Here is a 17890-nt window from a genome sequence, read left to right on the forward strand (position 1 = left end):
ACTCAGGCGTAGTCTCCTGTCTTCTCGTGCAGCCGTTATTGTCCATATTAATCAATCTCTCATCAATCTCTATTTCTGTTATAAAGATATCCCAATTGACAGGACCAAAAAATAAATCCATGGTGCAGGTGACCCATTCTCCCAGTGTGAACCTACCAGAAGTGAAGAGGATTCCCCTACTCCCAAGTTTCTGTAGGACTATCCCTCTGTCTCAGGCAGGGCTCTGAGAGCAGAAGGGGCTAAACTAGGGGGCTCGAAGGGGAAGAGAACAAGGGAATTCCCAGGAAAGAATGTGCACATTCCTGACCAGGGTTATTCCAAATAGCAGTACACCACCCTGAACCAGGTAACCCTCACTCAGATGCAAGATTCAGCTGGGGTTCTAGGCCGGGATAGTTAAAGCAAAAGTGTCAGCTGTGGAATGATCCAATGCCTTACAGGTCGATTTCCAACTCCCACCCTCCCAAAGCTTGAGCTCAGCCACAACTTCTCCGTCAATATTCTAAATTGCACCAATTTCTCTTCACCCATCACCCCGGATATCACTGAAACTGATCTACATTGGTTCCCATTTGGGCAATGCATCAAATTTCATCCTCAGTTTCAAATCCCCCTTTGGCCTCGCTCCTCCCTATCTCTTAACCTCCTCCAGCCTCACAACGCTCCGAGATATCTGTCTGGCTCCAATTTCAGCCTCTTGTGTCTCCACAACTTGAATTGCTCCAACATGCCTTCAGCTGCTAGAGTCAACGTTCTGGAACTCCCTTCCTAATCTTCCCCATGTCTCTACTTCTCCCTCCTCCTTTAAGGCTCTCCTTATAAACCTAGCTCTTTGACCAAGCTTTTAGTCTCATCCCAACATCTGTTAATGTGACTTGGTGTCTGATTTTGTTTTGATAATGTTCCTGTGAAGCTCTCGGCGTGTTTTGTCACATTAAAGGCATCGCCGAAATAACGAAATGTGAACGCACACCTTCTTCAGAAAATGACCGCAGGGCCATGAGCTGTTGCCCAGCGCCACATTTACCCTGCGTGGGCATTCCAATCACCTCTGCCTAGAATCCAAGAAAACTGTGCGAAGTTGGTGAGCTCCCAATTTCAGTAGAATCGGGAGTTAAACCCATCAGCCCTGTCGTGTTTTCCCAGCCAGTGTCTTCAGGCGACGGGCCAAGGCAATAAGAGATCCCTCGCACCCCGGGAATCCCCTTGATAAGACAGAGAGAGAGAGTCTCAAGGACAGCAAGCTGCTCATTTTCCTATTTTATTGTAAAGCTTTGAGGAAGGGATAATTACAATGATTTTGCCTTCTCTCTGTTGACTGCTCAGCAAATGAGGGCCAAGAATTTTTACATGCTTAACAATAGAAAAAATAATAGAAGAACTGTGCTCACTGCCCGCGTAAATCTCATAGGTAACATAGGAAGCCAGTGGATTAACTATTAAAGCATTACATGTGTTTCCAAACACCTTTAACAATATGGTTCTGATTACACATTAAACCCATCTAAAAATAGTAACATACTTCCATTGCTGATTTTGTTTTTATATAAAAGCAACATTTGCATGTACATAAAACTGTACAAAAACATGGCATACAAGCAATTAAATTAATTATATAAATAGAACCAACATTGAAGTTCAAATGATTTTAAACACTGGCTGCTGCCTCTAGCCAAATCTCATGGACTTTGGATATTCCCCCCTCCACCCTATCCCTAAAATTAACCCATCATGGGGCTGTTTCAGGGTTGTAGCTAGATATATGGTACAGACTCATTAAAAGTACCTGTCCTTCTACAGGTGCAAGTGCTGCTGTATTCCTGGTCCAGGGTATCACATGGCAAGCTACATTGCGACACAATACTTCATAAATACATATACAATCTACCATTGGATCCATTTTCCATAGAATGAAACACAAAAAAAAATGCACCAGCTACCTTTTGCTTACAAATGCAGAAGACGTGGTCTCAAATAAGATCCCACGTGGTCATTCTGCCACCTCTATGCTTGTTGGAAATTTTTTGGTACCTGTACGATCTTGGTTCCAGAGGTTTTATTTTTTTCATTGTTGTTGTATCTATTCTAATTACAGGACTCCCGCATCAGGCAAACTGCAGCTTAATTATAATACAAGGCACCTTTAACATTTCAGCTTCAATCTCCCAAACGGACGCTTCATTCTTACTAAATTTTCCCAGCAAAGACCTCAGGCTAGGGGCGTGGGGTGGTGAAGGTTAACTTACATCTCGTTGGTTGTTTTCCGATCACGGTCCCAGCTCAGTTTGCTGACCAGTCTTGGCGACTAAAGGAAACATGTCAACTTGGAGAATGCATGCAGCTGAGAAGCCCACACTGGTACCGTCAAACTGTCCAACAAACTTTACCGGAGGAATATCACATCCCTCCACTACTTCCTGAGAATTGGAGATGACAGAACTCTGGAAATAACCTGCTTTGAGTAGTACATCCTTCCGGTCCCCTAATCCAGAGTGACAATCCATTTTACACAATCAAAAAAAACTGAAGCCCAAAGGTTCTATTCAGGACATCCACTGCTTTTTTGCGATGGGATTCGGAGTGTACAACCCAATGGATTTCTGCTAAAACTTTCGATGCAAGGTTTAAGTCTGATTTGGGAATTGGTAATCATTTAATGCTGTGAGATCCATCAATTTTAAATGACCAAGATTTCCCCTTGTCCAAAAATAGAGCCTGTCTTGATGAATTAATCTTACATGCGCAGAGCACAGTTAGAAGCTTAAATGAACCATCCCCGCCTCCGTTTAACTGCTCATCCCTGTTCTCATCTCCACTCTTTCACTTAACAAGGCACAAAATGAGTACTGCTTCCCTAGCCCGGCCACAGAGCTTGGGAATTCAGAATCTGAAAGGGATGAGGTCTGATAACAGATTTAGCAGGGCTCTATCACAGATGTTGAAACAAAAAAAAATACATACACACACAGAAGAATGCAAATATTTTGTGACAACAGAGCAATAATCATGCGAACATAACATTTTATTTTATACATATACACCACCATCCCTGAATCGCGCTCCGGAAGTTGGGAAGTGTGTGGTATCTGGAAATAATGACCACGATTAAGACCATAAACAGAGAATGGTTGTTGGGTCATTAAACTGAAAGGTTAAAATGAGCGGTAGGTAGCAGTGCTGTGATCCGTAACTGGTCCTAAAATTAGTTTAAGATGTTATAAGATTCCCTGATCCCTGGGCAATGGAATGGACTTGATGAACTTTGGGAGTTTGGTTGTTATTTATCTGATGTTAAGAAAAATACTTCCCCTTTTGCCATTGGAGTAGACTTCAATAGGACACCAGTATGTCAAAGCCATCTGTTCAATCCCATAACCAATTTCACACTGAAAGCTCACCTAACTGTTCAGTCCAGAAGAAGATACCTTTACAAAATTGGCACAATGACCATTGCATAATAAAAACACCTAAAGGTATTGTAACAAATCTTGCCACTGGTGTAGAAGGGGAAGGGAAACAAAACTGCACCTCTGATCATGCGTTAATCAGCTACAGCCAATGCTGATCAAGTATTTTTCTCCCCTCCCTTTTCTTCGGGAGATCCAGGCCAATGATGCAGACATGCACGCACACACGCACACAAATATTTTCACACATGCATACATACATGTGCACACAAATGCACATGCACACACACACACATTTATGTCTCCACGTATCTACATAAGGGGAGACGATGGCAAAGTGGTATTGTCACTAGACTAGTAATCCAGGGGCCAAGGATAATACTCTAGGGACCCAGGTTCAAACACCACCATGGCAGATGGTGAAATTCAATAAAAATCTGGAATTAAAAGTCTAATGATGACTAAAACCCATCTGGTTCACTAATGTCCTTTAGGGATCTGTGCTGCTGTCCTTACCTGGTCTGGCCTACATGTGATTCTAGACCCACAGCAATGTGGTTGACTCTTAAAATGCCCTCTGAATAAGGGATGGGTAATAAATGCTGGCCTAGCTAGTGATGCCCACATCCACATCCCAGGAACAAATAAAAAAAATGTCACACACATACATGCATGATATGTGTGCAAACACACACACACACACATACAGCCATGGCTGCAACCATCCCAGAGAACTACAAACCAGGGCCCAGTGGGATATACCTCCCTTTCAATGGTATGATCTCAAATTAAGTGGCACCAGAGGCCACAATTGTCATGTAAATGACAAAACTTAAAATAGCAACTTATCTTGTTTTATATTCTTTGAAACAATAAGGGGAGGAACAGTGAGTGGCAGAATGGAGAATGGTATGGTGCACCAGCGCCAGTTTTCCAAATAACCGTGAGTAGCAGAAAAAGCAAAGGTCACAACGAACCACCACCAACTTAAATATGTCACTGAACAAGTCCTGCAGTTACACTTATAAAATGACTTTTCATTGCTACCTTTCAAATTATTTACATGAAGAAAAAGAATGAACACAACTGAAGATCGCTTTGCTTCATGCTGCTGAGCAACATGATAAAGGTGGAATAGATTTCTCCCGATCTCTGAACCACACAAGGTGCAATTCATATATCATCTGAAGGTTATATTTACACAAGAGTATAGCAACGCTCACGCGCTTCTGCATTGATTGGTCCCTGTGGTTAGGGCAAACGTGCCAGACGAGTGTTCGACAACGAGATTTAAGCACTGAGGTGCTAAGTTCTAGAACTACAAGAGTGTAAGTTTTCTTTTTTTTTTGGTTTTCCCCTCCCCCAACATCACTGCCACCCACATGAATGACATGAATCAACTGTGTTCATCCACTCCCACATCCCACTCCCACATCCCACTCCCACACACACGCACACGCACAAGAAACAAGAACAAAAAAAAACAAAAACAGAAACAGAATCGATTGCATGCGGTTAAGAAGTTCAGCAGCGATGGAAATGGTTAACGGGTCACCAAAGTCAGCGTTGGGTTTTGACTGCTGATCCGCTTGTGTCTTTTCTCCGCTGTTGATGTTAGCTGGGATGGAGACTCTGCCAATGGTGTGGAAAACCCTGGACAATATGCAATTGGAGCAGCCCCCATCTCAATCCCGTCCATTCTCTGAAATTCCAGTTTGTTGTAGAATTGTACCGCGGACAATAAAGCCTTTTTGTGTATTTTTAGTTTCCACCGCACGTTCCTTTTTTGCTGTTTTCTTTTTCTTAACTCTCGCATTTCCATCGTGGTTATAAAACAGCTTCAAACAGGCACAGAGCAGGCTCCGGCTCTCCTCACAGATAAATCTCCCGTTTGGAATTGGGTGGCGCGGGGCCGGTAGTGTGCTGGTAGTCAGGCGGTTGGGTGAGAGGGATTTCTTCCAGAGCTGAGTCCTTGTTGGGCTCATGGTTTGAACTGGGGAAGGCACTGTGCGTCGGTATGAAGCGGATATTGGCCATTTTGGCATTGCCATCCTCCATGAGCCGTGGGCTCACGTTGGTGAGACGATCCTGGCTCCCCCGTTCTTCGTAAGGCACAAAGGTGGAAAGTTTGGGGGCGTTTTTCTGCTTCCTGTTGGGGGATGGCTGACCTGGCATCCAGCAAGAGTCAGAGTGACCAAACTCTGTGCATTCTCTTGTGCAATTTCCAGTCATAGCCACGTCAGGCAGCGGTCTGAGATCTACATAGACATAAGAAAGAAAAAAAGAAATCATTAGTTTATAGCCTATTGCCCATTCTCATACAACAACATCTACTTTAATTTACATAGCGCATCACAGAGATTAACAAAAAGAATGACACTGGATCGTACAAGAAGATATTACGACAGATGTACAATGAGTTTTGGTCAAGGAGTTTTGAGATTGTTTTAAAGGTGGAGAAAGTGGCCTAAAGCTTTAGGTTGGGAATTCTAGGGCTTAGGGCTAGACAGTCACATCCAACGACTTGGGGGGGGCGGTGGTGGGAATAAGAATTTTCAATTCAAGGTGTTGTTGCATTGGGAGGCGATTTCGGTCAGTGAGCACAGGGGTGAAAGTCAAACAGCAAAGGATTAAATGAGGTCAAGTTTATGGAAGGTGGAAGATAGAAGATGACAGACTGACCAAGAGGGCATTGGAATAGCCGATTCTGAGCATAGAAATGTATTCAGCAGGTTGGGAGATCAGGATGTCAATTTAGGCTTGGCTTAAAGTCTCCAGCCCTTTGCCTGTGGAAAGCTATTAATCATGCTGACATTTATTTTGCGTTAAAAGCTTCTTCAATCCTGCTCGATGGTTAAGTAGATAAGTTTACCACTGAGTGTGGAACTGCACAGAACAAGATGGGTTCTAATGAAGGAGGGCCGAGAGCCTATTTAACCTAGTCTTTACAGAATATCACTCATGTCATGTCCCCATTACAGCATCTATGAGCAGAGGGCATTGGAATAGCCGATTCTGAGCATAGAAATGTATTCAGCAGGTTGGGAGATCAGGATGTCAATTTAGGCTTGGCTTAAAGTCTCCAGCCCTTTGCCTGTGGAAAGCTATTAATCATGCTGACATTTATTTTGCGTTAAAAGCTTCTTCAATCCTGCTCGATGGTTAAGTAGATAAGTTTACCACTGAGTGTGGAACTGCACAGAACAAGATGGGTTCTAATGAAGGAGGGCCGAGAGCCTATTTAACCTAGTCTTTACAGAATATCACTCATGTCATGTCCCCATTACAGCATCTATGAGCAGAGTGGGGCTGTAAAGAGAGAGACTACAGTGAGCAGAGTGGGCTGTAAAGAGAGAGACTACAGTGAGCAGAGTGGGGCTGTAAAGAGAGAGACTACAGTGAGCACCCATTCCAGGTATTAGTTCGGTAAACTTTCTCTGAACTGCTTCCAACGCATTTACATCCTTCCTTTAAAAAAGTGATCAATATTGTACACAGCATTCCAAATGTGGTCTCACTAGTGCTCTGTACAACTGAAGCATAACCTCCCTACTTCTGTATTCAATTCCCCCTCACAATAAATGATAACATTCTATTAGTTTTCCTAATTATTTGCTATACCTGCATACTAGCCTTTTTGTGATTCATGCACCAGGATACCCTGATCCCCCTGCACCTCAGAGCTCTGCAATCTCTCATCATTTAGATAATATGCTTCTCTTTTATTCTTCCAGCCAAATTGGGCAATTTCACATTTTCCCACATTATACTCCAACTGCTGGATCTTTGCCCACTTGCTTAACCTATCTACATCTGTTTGTAGCCTCCTTATGTCCTCTTCACAACTTACTTTCCCACATAACTTTGTGTTATTAGCAAATTTGGTAACCATCCGATCCATCCCTTCATCCAAGACATTTATATAAATTGTAAACAGTTGAGGACCCAGCACTGATCCCTGTGGCACACCGCTCATTACACCTTGCAAACCTGAAAAAGACCCATTTATGCCTATTCTCTGCTTCCTGTTACCAACCAATCTTTTATCCATGTATTGATATTACGCCCTTTTACTATGAGTTTTTATTTTCCACAATAACCTTTGATGTGGCACTTTATCCAATGCCTTCTGGAAATCTAAGTACAGTACATCCACCGGTTCCCCTTTATCCACAGCACATGTTACTTCCTCAAAGAACTCCACTAAGTTGGATAAACACGATTTCCCTTTCACAAAACCATGTTGACTCTGCCTGATGACCTTGAGCTTATCCAAGTGCCCTGCTATAACTTTTAAAAAAATAGTTTCTAACATTTTCCCTATGACAGATGTTAAGCTAACTGGCTTGTAGTTTTCCGCTTTCTGTCTCCCTCCCTTTTTGAATAATGGATTATATTTGTTATCTTCCACTCTAATGGGACCTTCCCCGAATCTCGTGAATTTGGGAAATTAAAACCAATGCATCAATTATCTCACTAGACACCTCTGTTAAGACCCTAGGATGAAGTCCATCAGGACCCGGGCTCTTGTCAGCCGCAGCTATAACAATTTACTCAGCACCACTTCTCTGGTGATTGTAATTTTCCTGACCTATTCCCCCACTTCCATTTCCCGGTTTATAGCTGCTTCTGGGATGTTACTTGTCTTGTCTATAGTGAAAAATGATGCAAAATAACTGTTCAATTCATCTGCCATCTCCTTGTTTTCCATTATCAATTCTCCAGACTCACTTTCTATGGGATCAACACTCACTTAGTTAACTTTTTTTCTTTTTTAAAATATTTATAAAAATTCTTATTATCTGTTTTTATTTTTCTGGCTATTTTTCTCTCATACTCTAATTTTTCCCTCCTTATTAGTATTTTAGTCATCCTTTGCTGTTCCTTATATTCCGTCCAATTTACTGACCTGCCTCTGTCTTTGTGTAATTTTATGCTTTCTCTTTAAGTTTGATACTACCTTAACCTTTCTAGTTAACCACTTGCTGTGTAAAAAAAGTTCTTCTTCACATGCCCCTGTATCTCTTAACAAAACCTTAAATCTGGTCCTTCTACCATCAGCTAATGGGAATAGTTTTCCCTTATCTAACTTATCCAAACAAGACATAACCTTGAACTCCCCTATCAAATTTCCCCTCAATCTCCTTTGCTCCAGTGAGAACAAACTCAACATTTTGAATCTAACCTTGTAGCTAAAATCCCCCATCCCTGGAACCATTCTGGTAAATCTCCTCTGCACCCTCCCAAGGCCCCCATATCGTCCCTAAAGTGTAGTAGCCAGAATTGGATGCAATATTCTAGAAGTGACCTAACCAGTGCTTTATAAGGGTTCAGTATAAAGGGTTCTCTGCTTTTGTACTCAATACCTCTATTTATGAAGTCAGGATCCCATTTGCTTTGCTAAGCACTCTCTCAATGTATGCTGCCACCTTCAAAGATCTATGCACAAGAGTCCTCACGTCCCTCTTTTCCTGCACACTCTTTAGAATCGTGCCATTGATTCTATGTTGCTCCTTCTTAACACTTCTTCCAAATGCATCACCTCACGCTTCTCTGCACTAAATTCCATCTGCCACTTGTCTGTCCATTCTTCTGGTCTATCTATGTTCTGCTGCAGTTGATTGGTATCATCCTCACTGTCAGCCATCCTGCCAAGTTCTAATGTAAGATGGTGAATGCCCATTAAGCTTAGGGTCAGTTGCAATATCCCGATTACAATGTAGTCTGAATTCATCCTCCAGATTCACCCAGCTATTCATTAGGGAAACCAGAAGAGATGAATATTCCGAGAGAAGCTAGAATATAATAATTAAGATGGTTTGGAAACCCTGTCTGTGGATAAATGAAGTGGGGTCTCCAGGAAACAGAAATCATTTATCCTCATTGGAAAGAGAAAGGAAAATAAAACTCAAGCAACACGCAAATGGGGTGTGATACATGACATAGCTCTTCAAAAAATCCATCTCTGGAAGGCCTATAAATGAGTTATGGTGGGAGACTATATCACAAAGACCACCTATATCCATCTTCATGACATTCTATAGCTGAAACCCTCATCCATGCCTTTGTTAACTCTAGGCTCTGACCAGTCTCCCACATTCTACCCTCTATAAACTTGAGGTCATCCAAAACTGCTACCCGTGTCTTAACTCGCAACAGGTCCCACTCATCCATCACCCCTGTTGCTGTCCTACCCTGGTTCCCAATTAAGTGGTACCTCAATTTAAAAATTCACTTTCTTGATTTCAAATTCTTCACCCTTTTCCATCCCTGTAATCCCTTCCAGACCCCAAACCCATAGAAGTATCTGTGCTGTTCTAATTCTGGTCTCTTGAGAATCCCAATTCTAATCACTCCACCATTGGTTGCCACGTCTTGAGCTGCCTGGGCCCTAAGCTTTGTAGTTACTTCCCTAAACCTCTCCACTTCTCTAACTCTCTTTCCTTTCTTAAGACACTCCTTCCAACCCACCTTTTTGACCAATCATTTGACCATCTAACCTAATAACCCTTTGCATGGTTCGGTGTCAGGTTTTGCTTTATAACATGCCTCTGAAATGCTTCGGGACGTCTTATAAAGTTAGAAGCTCTGTATAAAGGCAGGTTGCTGTTGAAAGACATTAGTTATTCGTTAAATGTTTCTGGCTTGTCAGTGAGGAAGTCAAATTAAATAGGTTAGATTTAAAATCAGAATATATTTAAGGCACTGAATAAGAAACCATACATCATGGATCATTCGGCCCATCGTACCTTTGCTATCCAATTGTCCCCACTTCCCTGCTCTTTCCACATAGCCCACCCTTTTCAAGGATTTATCTAATTCCCTCATGAAAGTTACCGTAGATTCTGCTTCCACTGCACTTTCAGACTCACCATCAGCCCACTCAGGTGCAGGACTACCAAGTGACAATGCACTAGTGCTCTGAGTTATTCAAGGTTATGCTTATCAAAATGCTCAACACTTTACTGAAGCTCAAATGTTGGAAGTTGACACCAGGTTCACAGCCTCTGGCCTTCTCTCAGCTTTCCCTTCTCCAGTCTTGGCCAAATAATGAGCTTGTTATTATAAAGATAATGGTCCTTATCGGGTTAAGAAGACAAGGCATCTCTAAAATGCCGAGCTGAGCAATTTGTTACCAGCCACAGTGAAAATACTTCCTCAGATTGTCAAGCAAATAACAGACTGTCACCTGCCAATGAGGCACTGCTGAAGACACACACATGAAAAATCAGCTCCGGCAATTTAACGCAAAGTGGACATAAAAAAGCACAGCAACTAAATAAGCCTTCTCAGCAATTTTCTCTCTTAAATGGACTGACTGATGGTAAAATGCAGTTCTGCAGGTGCCAGTCAGCCTCTGGCTCACTGCCCACATGTCTAATATTAATGCTCAGGAAATGAATGTCGGGAGGGTGCAAATTTAGAATAGCACAGCACAGAACAAGACCACTCAGCCCACCAAGTCTGTGTCGGCTCTCTCAGTTAGTCTCGCTTCCCACGCTTTCCCCCCACATCTCTGCAATTTTCTTTCTCTTTCAAGTGCTTATCCAACTATCTTTTGAAGGTGATTATTGAATGTGTATCTATCACACTATCGAGCAGTCTATTCCAAATCCTAACCGCTCATTGTGGTAAAAGTTCTTTTTGCATGTTGCCTCTGGTTCTTTTGCCTATCACCCTAAATCAATGCCCATTAATTATCAACGCTTCAGCCGCAGGTTAGCATTCATCTTTGTTTTCTTTATCCAAAACCCTTCATGATTTTGAACACCTCTATCAAACCTCTTCCTAGCCTTCTCTGCTCTAAGGAGAATAACTGCAGCTTCTCCAGTCCATCCGTGTAAGCGTAATCTCTCAACTTGGAAATACTTCCAGTGAATTTTTTCTGTATCTTCTGCAAAGCCTGCCCTTCCATCCTTAACTGTGGTGCCCAGAATTGGGCAAAATACTCCAGATAGGGCCTATCTGGTGTTTTATAAACGTTTAATATAACATCCTGGTTTTTGTACACCATGCCTCTACTTAAAAAGCCCAGTATTCCATGTTTTACTAACTGCTTTGTTAACCTGTTCTTCAAACATTCGTGCACAAATACCACCCCAAGGTCTCTGTCCTCCTGCAACCCTTTTCGAATTGTACCATTGTCGCTCCTAATTTTTCCCATTAAAATATTTCACCTCATGCTTCTCCACATTGACCTTCAGTTGCCTAGTGTCCATCATTTCATACGCCTGCCTATGTCCTCTTGAAGTTTATTACTAAAGAGGTGGGGAATCATTACAGGCCAGCCTAATGCAACACATATCTGATAGGCACACCTTCCTGTAGGGGGAGGGGGTTTCGCTGCATTATAAGGTAATTGGATAAATACTTGATGGACAGTGGGCCAATTGGATAGCTCTTTCAAAGAGTCGGAACAGGCATGATGGGCCAAATAGCCTCCTCCTGTGCTGTATCAGACTCCGAGTCTACAAACAGGAGCTAAGTTAAGACCATCTAGCAAAGACCAATTATTATATTTGCGACGTTGTTTAGTATGACACCAGGCCCACATCTGGATAGTGTCATTTACCAACCTCTGCAAGGGAGTTTGGCGGAACCTCAGATGCCAAAAATCAAAATACTCCAGATGTGGGAAATCTAAAATAAGAAGAGAAATAGCCAGTAACTCTTAACTGTATTTGTGGGGAGGGAGGGAAAATGACACTGTTTCAAACCTCTCGTTAGAAAATGGTTCTGATGAAAAGTCATCGACCCGAAACGTCAACCTTGTTTCATTCTCCATTGATACAGTCAACCTGCTGAGTGTTTCCAGCAGGTTTTAATTTTAGATACAGTCGATGGGACAGAAAAAAAACAATCCCTGCAGTTTGAACGAAATCTTTAGAAACTTGAAATGGATTTCGAAGTTACGTAGAACTGCAAGTTACCAGAACTGTTGACTAGATCATCAGCTGTAAGTAATAATGAAGCAATAACATACTATTAAAACAAAATGTAACTGCCAACACCAGATGCTGATCAACTGTGATGGAATCGAAGAGCTGGCCTGAGGGGCTGAATAGCCTCCTCCTGTTCCTATTTTTCACATTAGAGAAAGGTAATAATATGGGCAATGATAAACAGACCATGACAGGGAGGGACAGAGAGGGCAAGTCTAAGAGCAAGTCAAGAGATAAGGCTGGAGGTTGCAAAAATAGTAAAAGGACAAAACTTAAGGCTCTGTTTCTGAATGCACATAGCCTTCAAAACAAAACAGATGAACTGATCAAATAGAGATAAATAAGTAATAGCCATTACAGAGACATGGCTGCAGGATGGCATAGATTGGGATCTGAATATTGAAGCATATGTGACTTTTAGAAAGGTTAGGAAGTTAAGAAAAGGTGACGGGGTCTTTCTGTTAATTAAAGATGACATGAGCACAATCGGCAAGAGTGACCTAAGCTCAGGAAACCAGTATATGGAAGCAGTTTGGGTAGAGATGAGGAATGATAATGGGAAGAAATCACTTGTGGGAGTGGTGTACAAGCCCCCTAACAATAATCACATGGTAGGGTGGGGTATCAAAGAAGAAATTGTGGGAGCTTGTCTGAAAGGTAGACAATTAACATGTAGGATTTTAATCTACATATGGACTGGAAGAATCAGATGGGCAAAGGTAGTGTAGATGACGAGTTAAATAGAATGTTTTCAGGGTAATTTCTTAGATCAGCATGTTCTGGAGCCAACCAGGGAGCAGGCAATACTAGACTTGCTATTGGGCAATGAGATAGGATTAATTAGTAACCCCACAGTGAAGGTGTCCCTCGCCAGCAGTGATCGTAATATGGTTAAATTTTACATTCGGTTTGAGAGAGAGAAGAGTGGGTCTGAGACTAGTATTTTAAACCTAAATAAAGGCAATTATGAGGGCATGAAAGCACAGCTAGCAAAAGTGAACTAGTAATTTAGGTTAAGGGATAGGTTGATAGGGATGAGTGGAAGACATTTAAGGGGATATTTCAGAATACACACAATAAATACATTCCAGCAAGAAATGAAAATTCCAGAGGGAGGACCTACTATCTGTGGTTAACTAAAAAAAGTTAAAGATAGTATCAAACTTAAAGGAAAATCGTATAATTTCACAAGGATGGGTGGCAGGTCAGGAGATTTGACAGAAAATTTTTTAAAAGAAGCAAAAAATGACAAAAAAATTAATAAAGAGGGGAAAATTAGAATGCAAAAGAAAGCTAGCTAGAAATATAAATACAGAGAGTAAGAGTTTCAATAGATGTTTAAAACAAGAAAAGAATTAACAATGGAAGTCGCCATAGTTTAAGAGGCTGCTCCCTCATTTGAGAGAGACGACTGGTGGTGAATTTAAGCTGAGGGTCACCTGAGGCGAGGGATAAGGTTGAGAAGGCATGGATGACCTCTGCCGGTAGTGGAACTGAACCTGTGCTGTTGGCATCACTCTACATCACAAACCAGCTGTCCAGCCAACTGAGCTAACCAACCCCCAAGAATTAACAAAGGGAGTGTTGGTCCTATAAAAAGTGAGTCTGGGGAATTAATAATGGAAGATAAGGAGGTGGCAGGTGAATTGAACAGGTATTTTGCATCGATCTTCACTACAGCAGATACAGGTGACACCCCAGAAATGGCTGTAAGTCAGGAATTTGAAGGGAAGGAGGAACTCAAGAAAATTACAATCCACAGGGAAGAGGTACTTAGCAAATTGTTGGAGCTGCGGGCTGACAAGTCCCCGGGTCATGATGGTTTCATCCTGTGGTCTTAAAAGAAGTGGCTAGTGAGATAGTTGATGCGTTAATTTTAATTTTCCACAATTCACTAGATTCAGGAAGGTGCCATTAGATTAGAAAATAGCAAATGTAACTCTTTTATTCAAAAAGGGAGGGAGACAGAAAGCAGGAAACTATAGGCCAGTTAGCCTAAAATTCAAGATAGTCAGGCAGAGTCAACATGATTTTGTGAAAGGGAAATCATGTTTAACCAATTCATTGGACTGCTCTGAATAATTAGCAGGTGCTGTCGATAAAGGGGATCCGGTGGATGTACTGTATTTAGATTTCCAAGGTGCCACATCAAAGGTTATCAGGAAAATAAAAACTCATGGTATAGGGGGTAATTTATTGGCATGGATAGAAGATTGTCTGGCTAACAGGAAGCAGAGAGTAGGCATAAATGGGTCTTTTTCTGGTTGGCAGGATGTGATGAGTGGTGCGCCACAGAAATCAGTGCTGGGGCCTCAACTTCTTGCAATTTATATAAATGACTTGGATGAAAGGACTGATGGTATTGTTGCTAAATTTGCTGATGACACAAAGATAGGTAGGAAAGTAAGTTGAGAAAAGGACATAAGGTGGCTACAAAAGGATGTAGATAGGTTAGATGATTGAGCAAAGATCTGGCAGATGGCGTATAATGTGGGAAAATATGAGGTTGTCCATTTTGGCAGTACAAATAAAAAGGCATATTATCGAAATGGTGAGAAATTGCAGAGACCCGAGATGCAGAGGGATCTGGGTGTCCTGGTGTATGAATCACAAGAGGTTAGTATGCAGGTGCAGCAAGTAATTAGCAAAGCTAATAGAATCACGAGGAGAATTGAATACGAAAGTAGGAAGGTGATGCTTCAGTTATACAATGGCATTGGTGAGACCACATCTGGAGGACTGTGTATGGTATTGGTCTCCTTGTTTAATGAAAGATGTAAATGCATTGGATGCAGTTCAGAGAAGATTTATTAGATTAATACCTGGAATGGGCAGATTGTCTTGTGAGGAAAGGCTGGACAGGCTAGGCTTGTATCCACTGGAGTTTGGAGGTGACTTGATTGAAATATAAGACACTGAGTGGACTTGACTTGTGGATGTGGAAATAATGTTTCCTCTTGTGGGAGAATCTAGAGCTAGGGCCCGCTGCTTAAAAATAAACGGTCGCCCATTTAAGACAGAGATGAGGAATTTTTTTTTCTCTCATAGGGTTGTGAGACTTTGGAATTCTCTTCCTCAAAAGACAGTGGAAGCAGAGTCTTCGAATATCTTTAAGGCAGAGCTGGATAGATTCTTGATCAGCAAGGAGGTGAAAGGTTATCAGGGGTTGGCAGGGATGTGGGGTTGAGGTTACAGTTAGATCAGCCATGATCTTTTTGAATGGCAGAGCAGGCTCGAGGGGCCAAGTGGCCTACTCCTGCTCCTAATTTTTATGTTCATGTTAAAAACCTCTTCAGAACGTGATCAAGAAACTCTTGGAAAAATGATCATGAAACACAACGATTGAAATATTTAGCTGTAGCGAAGAGCCCAGTGTTGGTTCACAAAATGAGGCTTTAGCGCTTTCTGTATTGGAGTTGGGGGCAGGATGAGGTGTTGTGTGGGGAGGCAGCACTGAAGTTAGCGGGCAGATGATGAGGGGCGGGGTTAAGGGTGATAGGGCGCATGTCTCTCAAAGCAGAGGCTCCACAAGGACAACTACAGCCTCAGTGTAAACCTGTCCCATTTGATAAAGCCTGTGCAATTTGACAAATCCTGCACCGTGAAGGTTCTCTATTTTTGAAATCACTCTTCCCAGGGAAATCACAGAATTTGGGAAGATTTAACACCTGGGTTCCTGGCAGTTGTGAGGGATTCGTGCTTTGGGAATGGGCTGTACAAACCTTCCTCTCATGCTAAATATAACAGCAGCTTTCTGACTGATGTGGATTAAGTAGCGTTAAATTACTCTAGCATCCTTATATGTATGTCTTTTATTCTGGTCTCTTGAACATCCCCAATTGCTTTACTTCAACATTGGCAGTCATGCCTTCAACAGCAGAGACTCTAAGCTCAAAATATTCCTCCCTAAACCTCTCTCTCCCTCTTCTCTCTTCCTTTAAGAAGCTCCTTAAAACCTACCTCTTTGACCAAGCTATTGGTCACCTATACACATATATCCACTTAAATGATGCAGTGTCAAACTTTGCCTGATAATGCACCTGTGAAGCGCCGTGCAGTCCCCTCTGCCCCTCTCTTACCTCCCTCAGTCCTTTACTACTTTAAAGCCGCTATTTAAATTCAAGTTGCTTTTGATGTAGTTACCATTCTTTGATGAATAGTTAAAGTCCTGACATCTGAATGTCTGTAATGTGCTAGAGTTTCAATCTGCAGCCAACTCAGCTTTATATGGGCCATCCACAGGACTCAGGAACCAGCCACTGAAACAAGTCCTTCCCTGCTGTCAGATTTGCCAGCAATGGGAAGTTAATCTTCAGTGGTGCAGAATCAAGCATTCACTGTCAATGATACAATCTCAATGTAAAGGGACTTATTCCTAAATAATTTTTTTCACACAATGTTTTTGCCGATTTAATTCTACAATCGTAGATCTTTCCCAAGGTCAAGGAAAGTCCCAGCAATGTAAAAAAAAACCAGGAAAATGCACATCACAGGAACAGGCCAAACAGCCCCTCAAACCTGTTCCACCATGCAATTAGATCATGGCTGATGATCTGTCAGTGAGTCGAGATGTTAACTGGTCCAAGGTTTTGGTTTGCAAAGTGGTAGCTTGTTGGAGGATGGGAGCCCATGCCTGAGAGGGGAGGAGAGGAGAGAAGAATAGGAAAGGAATTAAGGGAATGAGGGGCCTGAGGAATGAGGGGAAGAGGTTGGGATGCTGAGGCTGGGGGAGGAAGGGAGGAGGAGAGAAGCAGGGAAAAAGGAGGGAAGTGTAGGACTGAGGGAGAATGGGGAGAAAAAGGTGAGGAACGGAGGCAGGATTGGAAGAGGGGAGGAGGAAGAGAGGAAAATGGGATGGGGGCAGCAAGGGAGGACCAGGCTGAGGGAAGTAAAGAGTTTCACAGTTTGAAGACTCTGAGAAAGAAAATGTCAAAAGTTGGAGATAGTGTAGTAATTCTCAAAATCAATACAGCAAGCATTGTGGGAAGTGAAATCTGTATAAAGGACAAATAATTTGAGGTTAGGAGGAATGAGAGGGGAAAGTTTGGAGGAACAACAAAGTCATAGCAATTAGAGAAAAATACAGGAAGGTTTGTGTCAAAGACACACACCATCCTGACTTGGGAATATATCGCTGTTCCTTCACTGTCACTGGGTCAAAATCCTGGAACTCCCTTCCTAACAGCGCTGTGGATGTACCTACACCACATGGACTGCAGCGGTTCAAGAAGGCAGCTCACCACCACCTTCTGAAGGGCCATTAGGAACGGGCAATAAATGCTGGCTAAGCCAACGACACCCACATCCTGTGAACAAATAAAAGAAGAGAGGAGTTTGGAGGGTAGAAGTGAAAGAAGGATTGTCTTGTCAGATGACAAGCTTCTGACCAGAAATTAGACATCAATCATCTCATTCAACAGCTCTGTTTTTCTCGAAAATTGCTAGAAATAGAAACTGCAGACATTAGTAAGTCCTAACAGCTACAAGTACTAGGCCCGTAACCATGGAAACAACAAAGGCCCCATAATCACTTCTTATTGA

At 42.2% G+C, this 17890-nt stretch overlaps 1 protein-coding gene across 2 annotated transcripts in view; it reads right to left on the reverse strand.

Annotated features, from left to right (window-relative positions):
• Positions 1–1245: 1245 nt before the first annotated feature.
• LOC144686077 (protocadherin-1-like) overlaps positions 1246–17890 on the reverse strand; it is a 384044-nt gene continuing 367399 nt past the window's right edge. For both annotated transcript variants that reach the window (XM_078551234.1, XM_078551233.1), the window contains one exon: positions 1246–5665. In XM_078551234.1, coding sequence (XP_078407360.1) covers positions 5280–5665 — 386 coding nt within the window. In that variant the 3' untranslated portion in view covers positions 1246–5279. The remainder of the gene's footprint in view (positions 5666–17890) is intronic.

Source organism: Cetorhinus maximus, chromosome 10 (assembly GCF_964194155.1).
Source record: "Cetorhinus maximus chromosome 10, sCetMax3.hap1.1, whole genome shotgun sequence".
Taxonomy (NCBI): domain Eukaryota; kingdom Metazoa; phylum Chordata; class Chondrichthyes; order Lamniformes; family Cetorhinidae; genus Cetorhinus; species Cetorhinus maximus.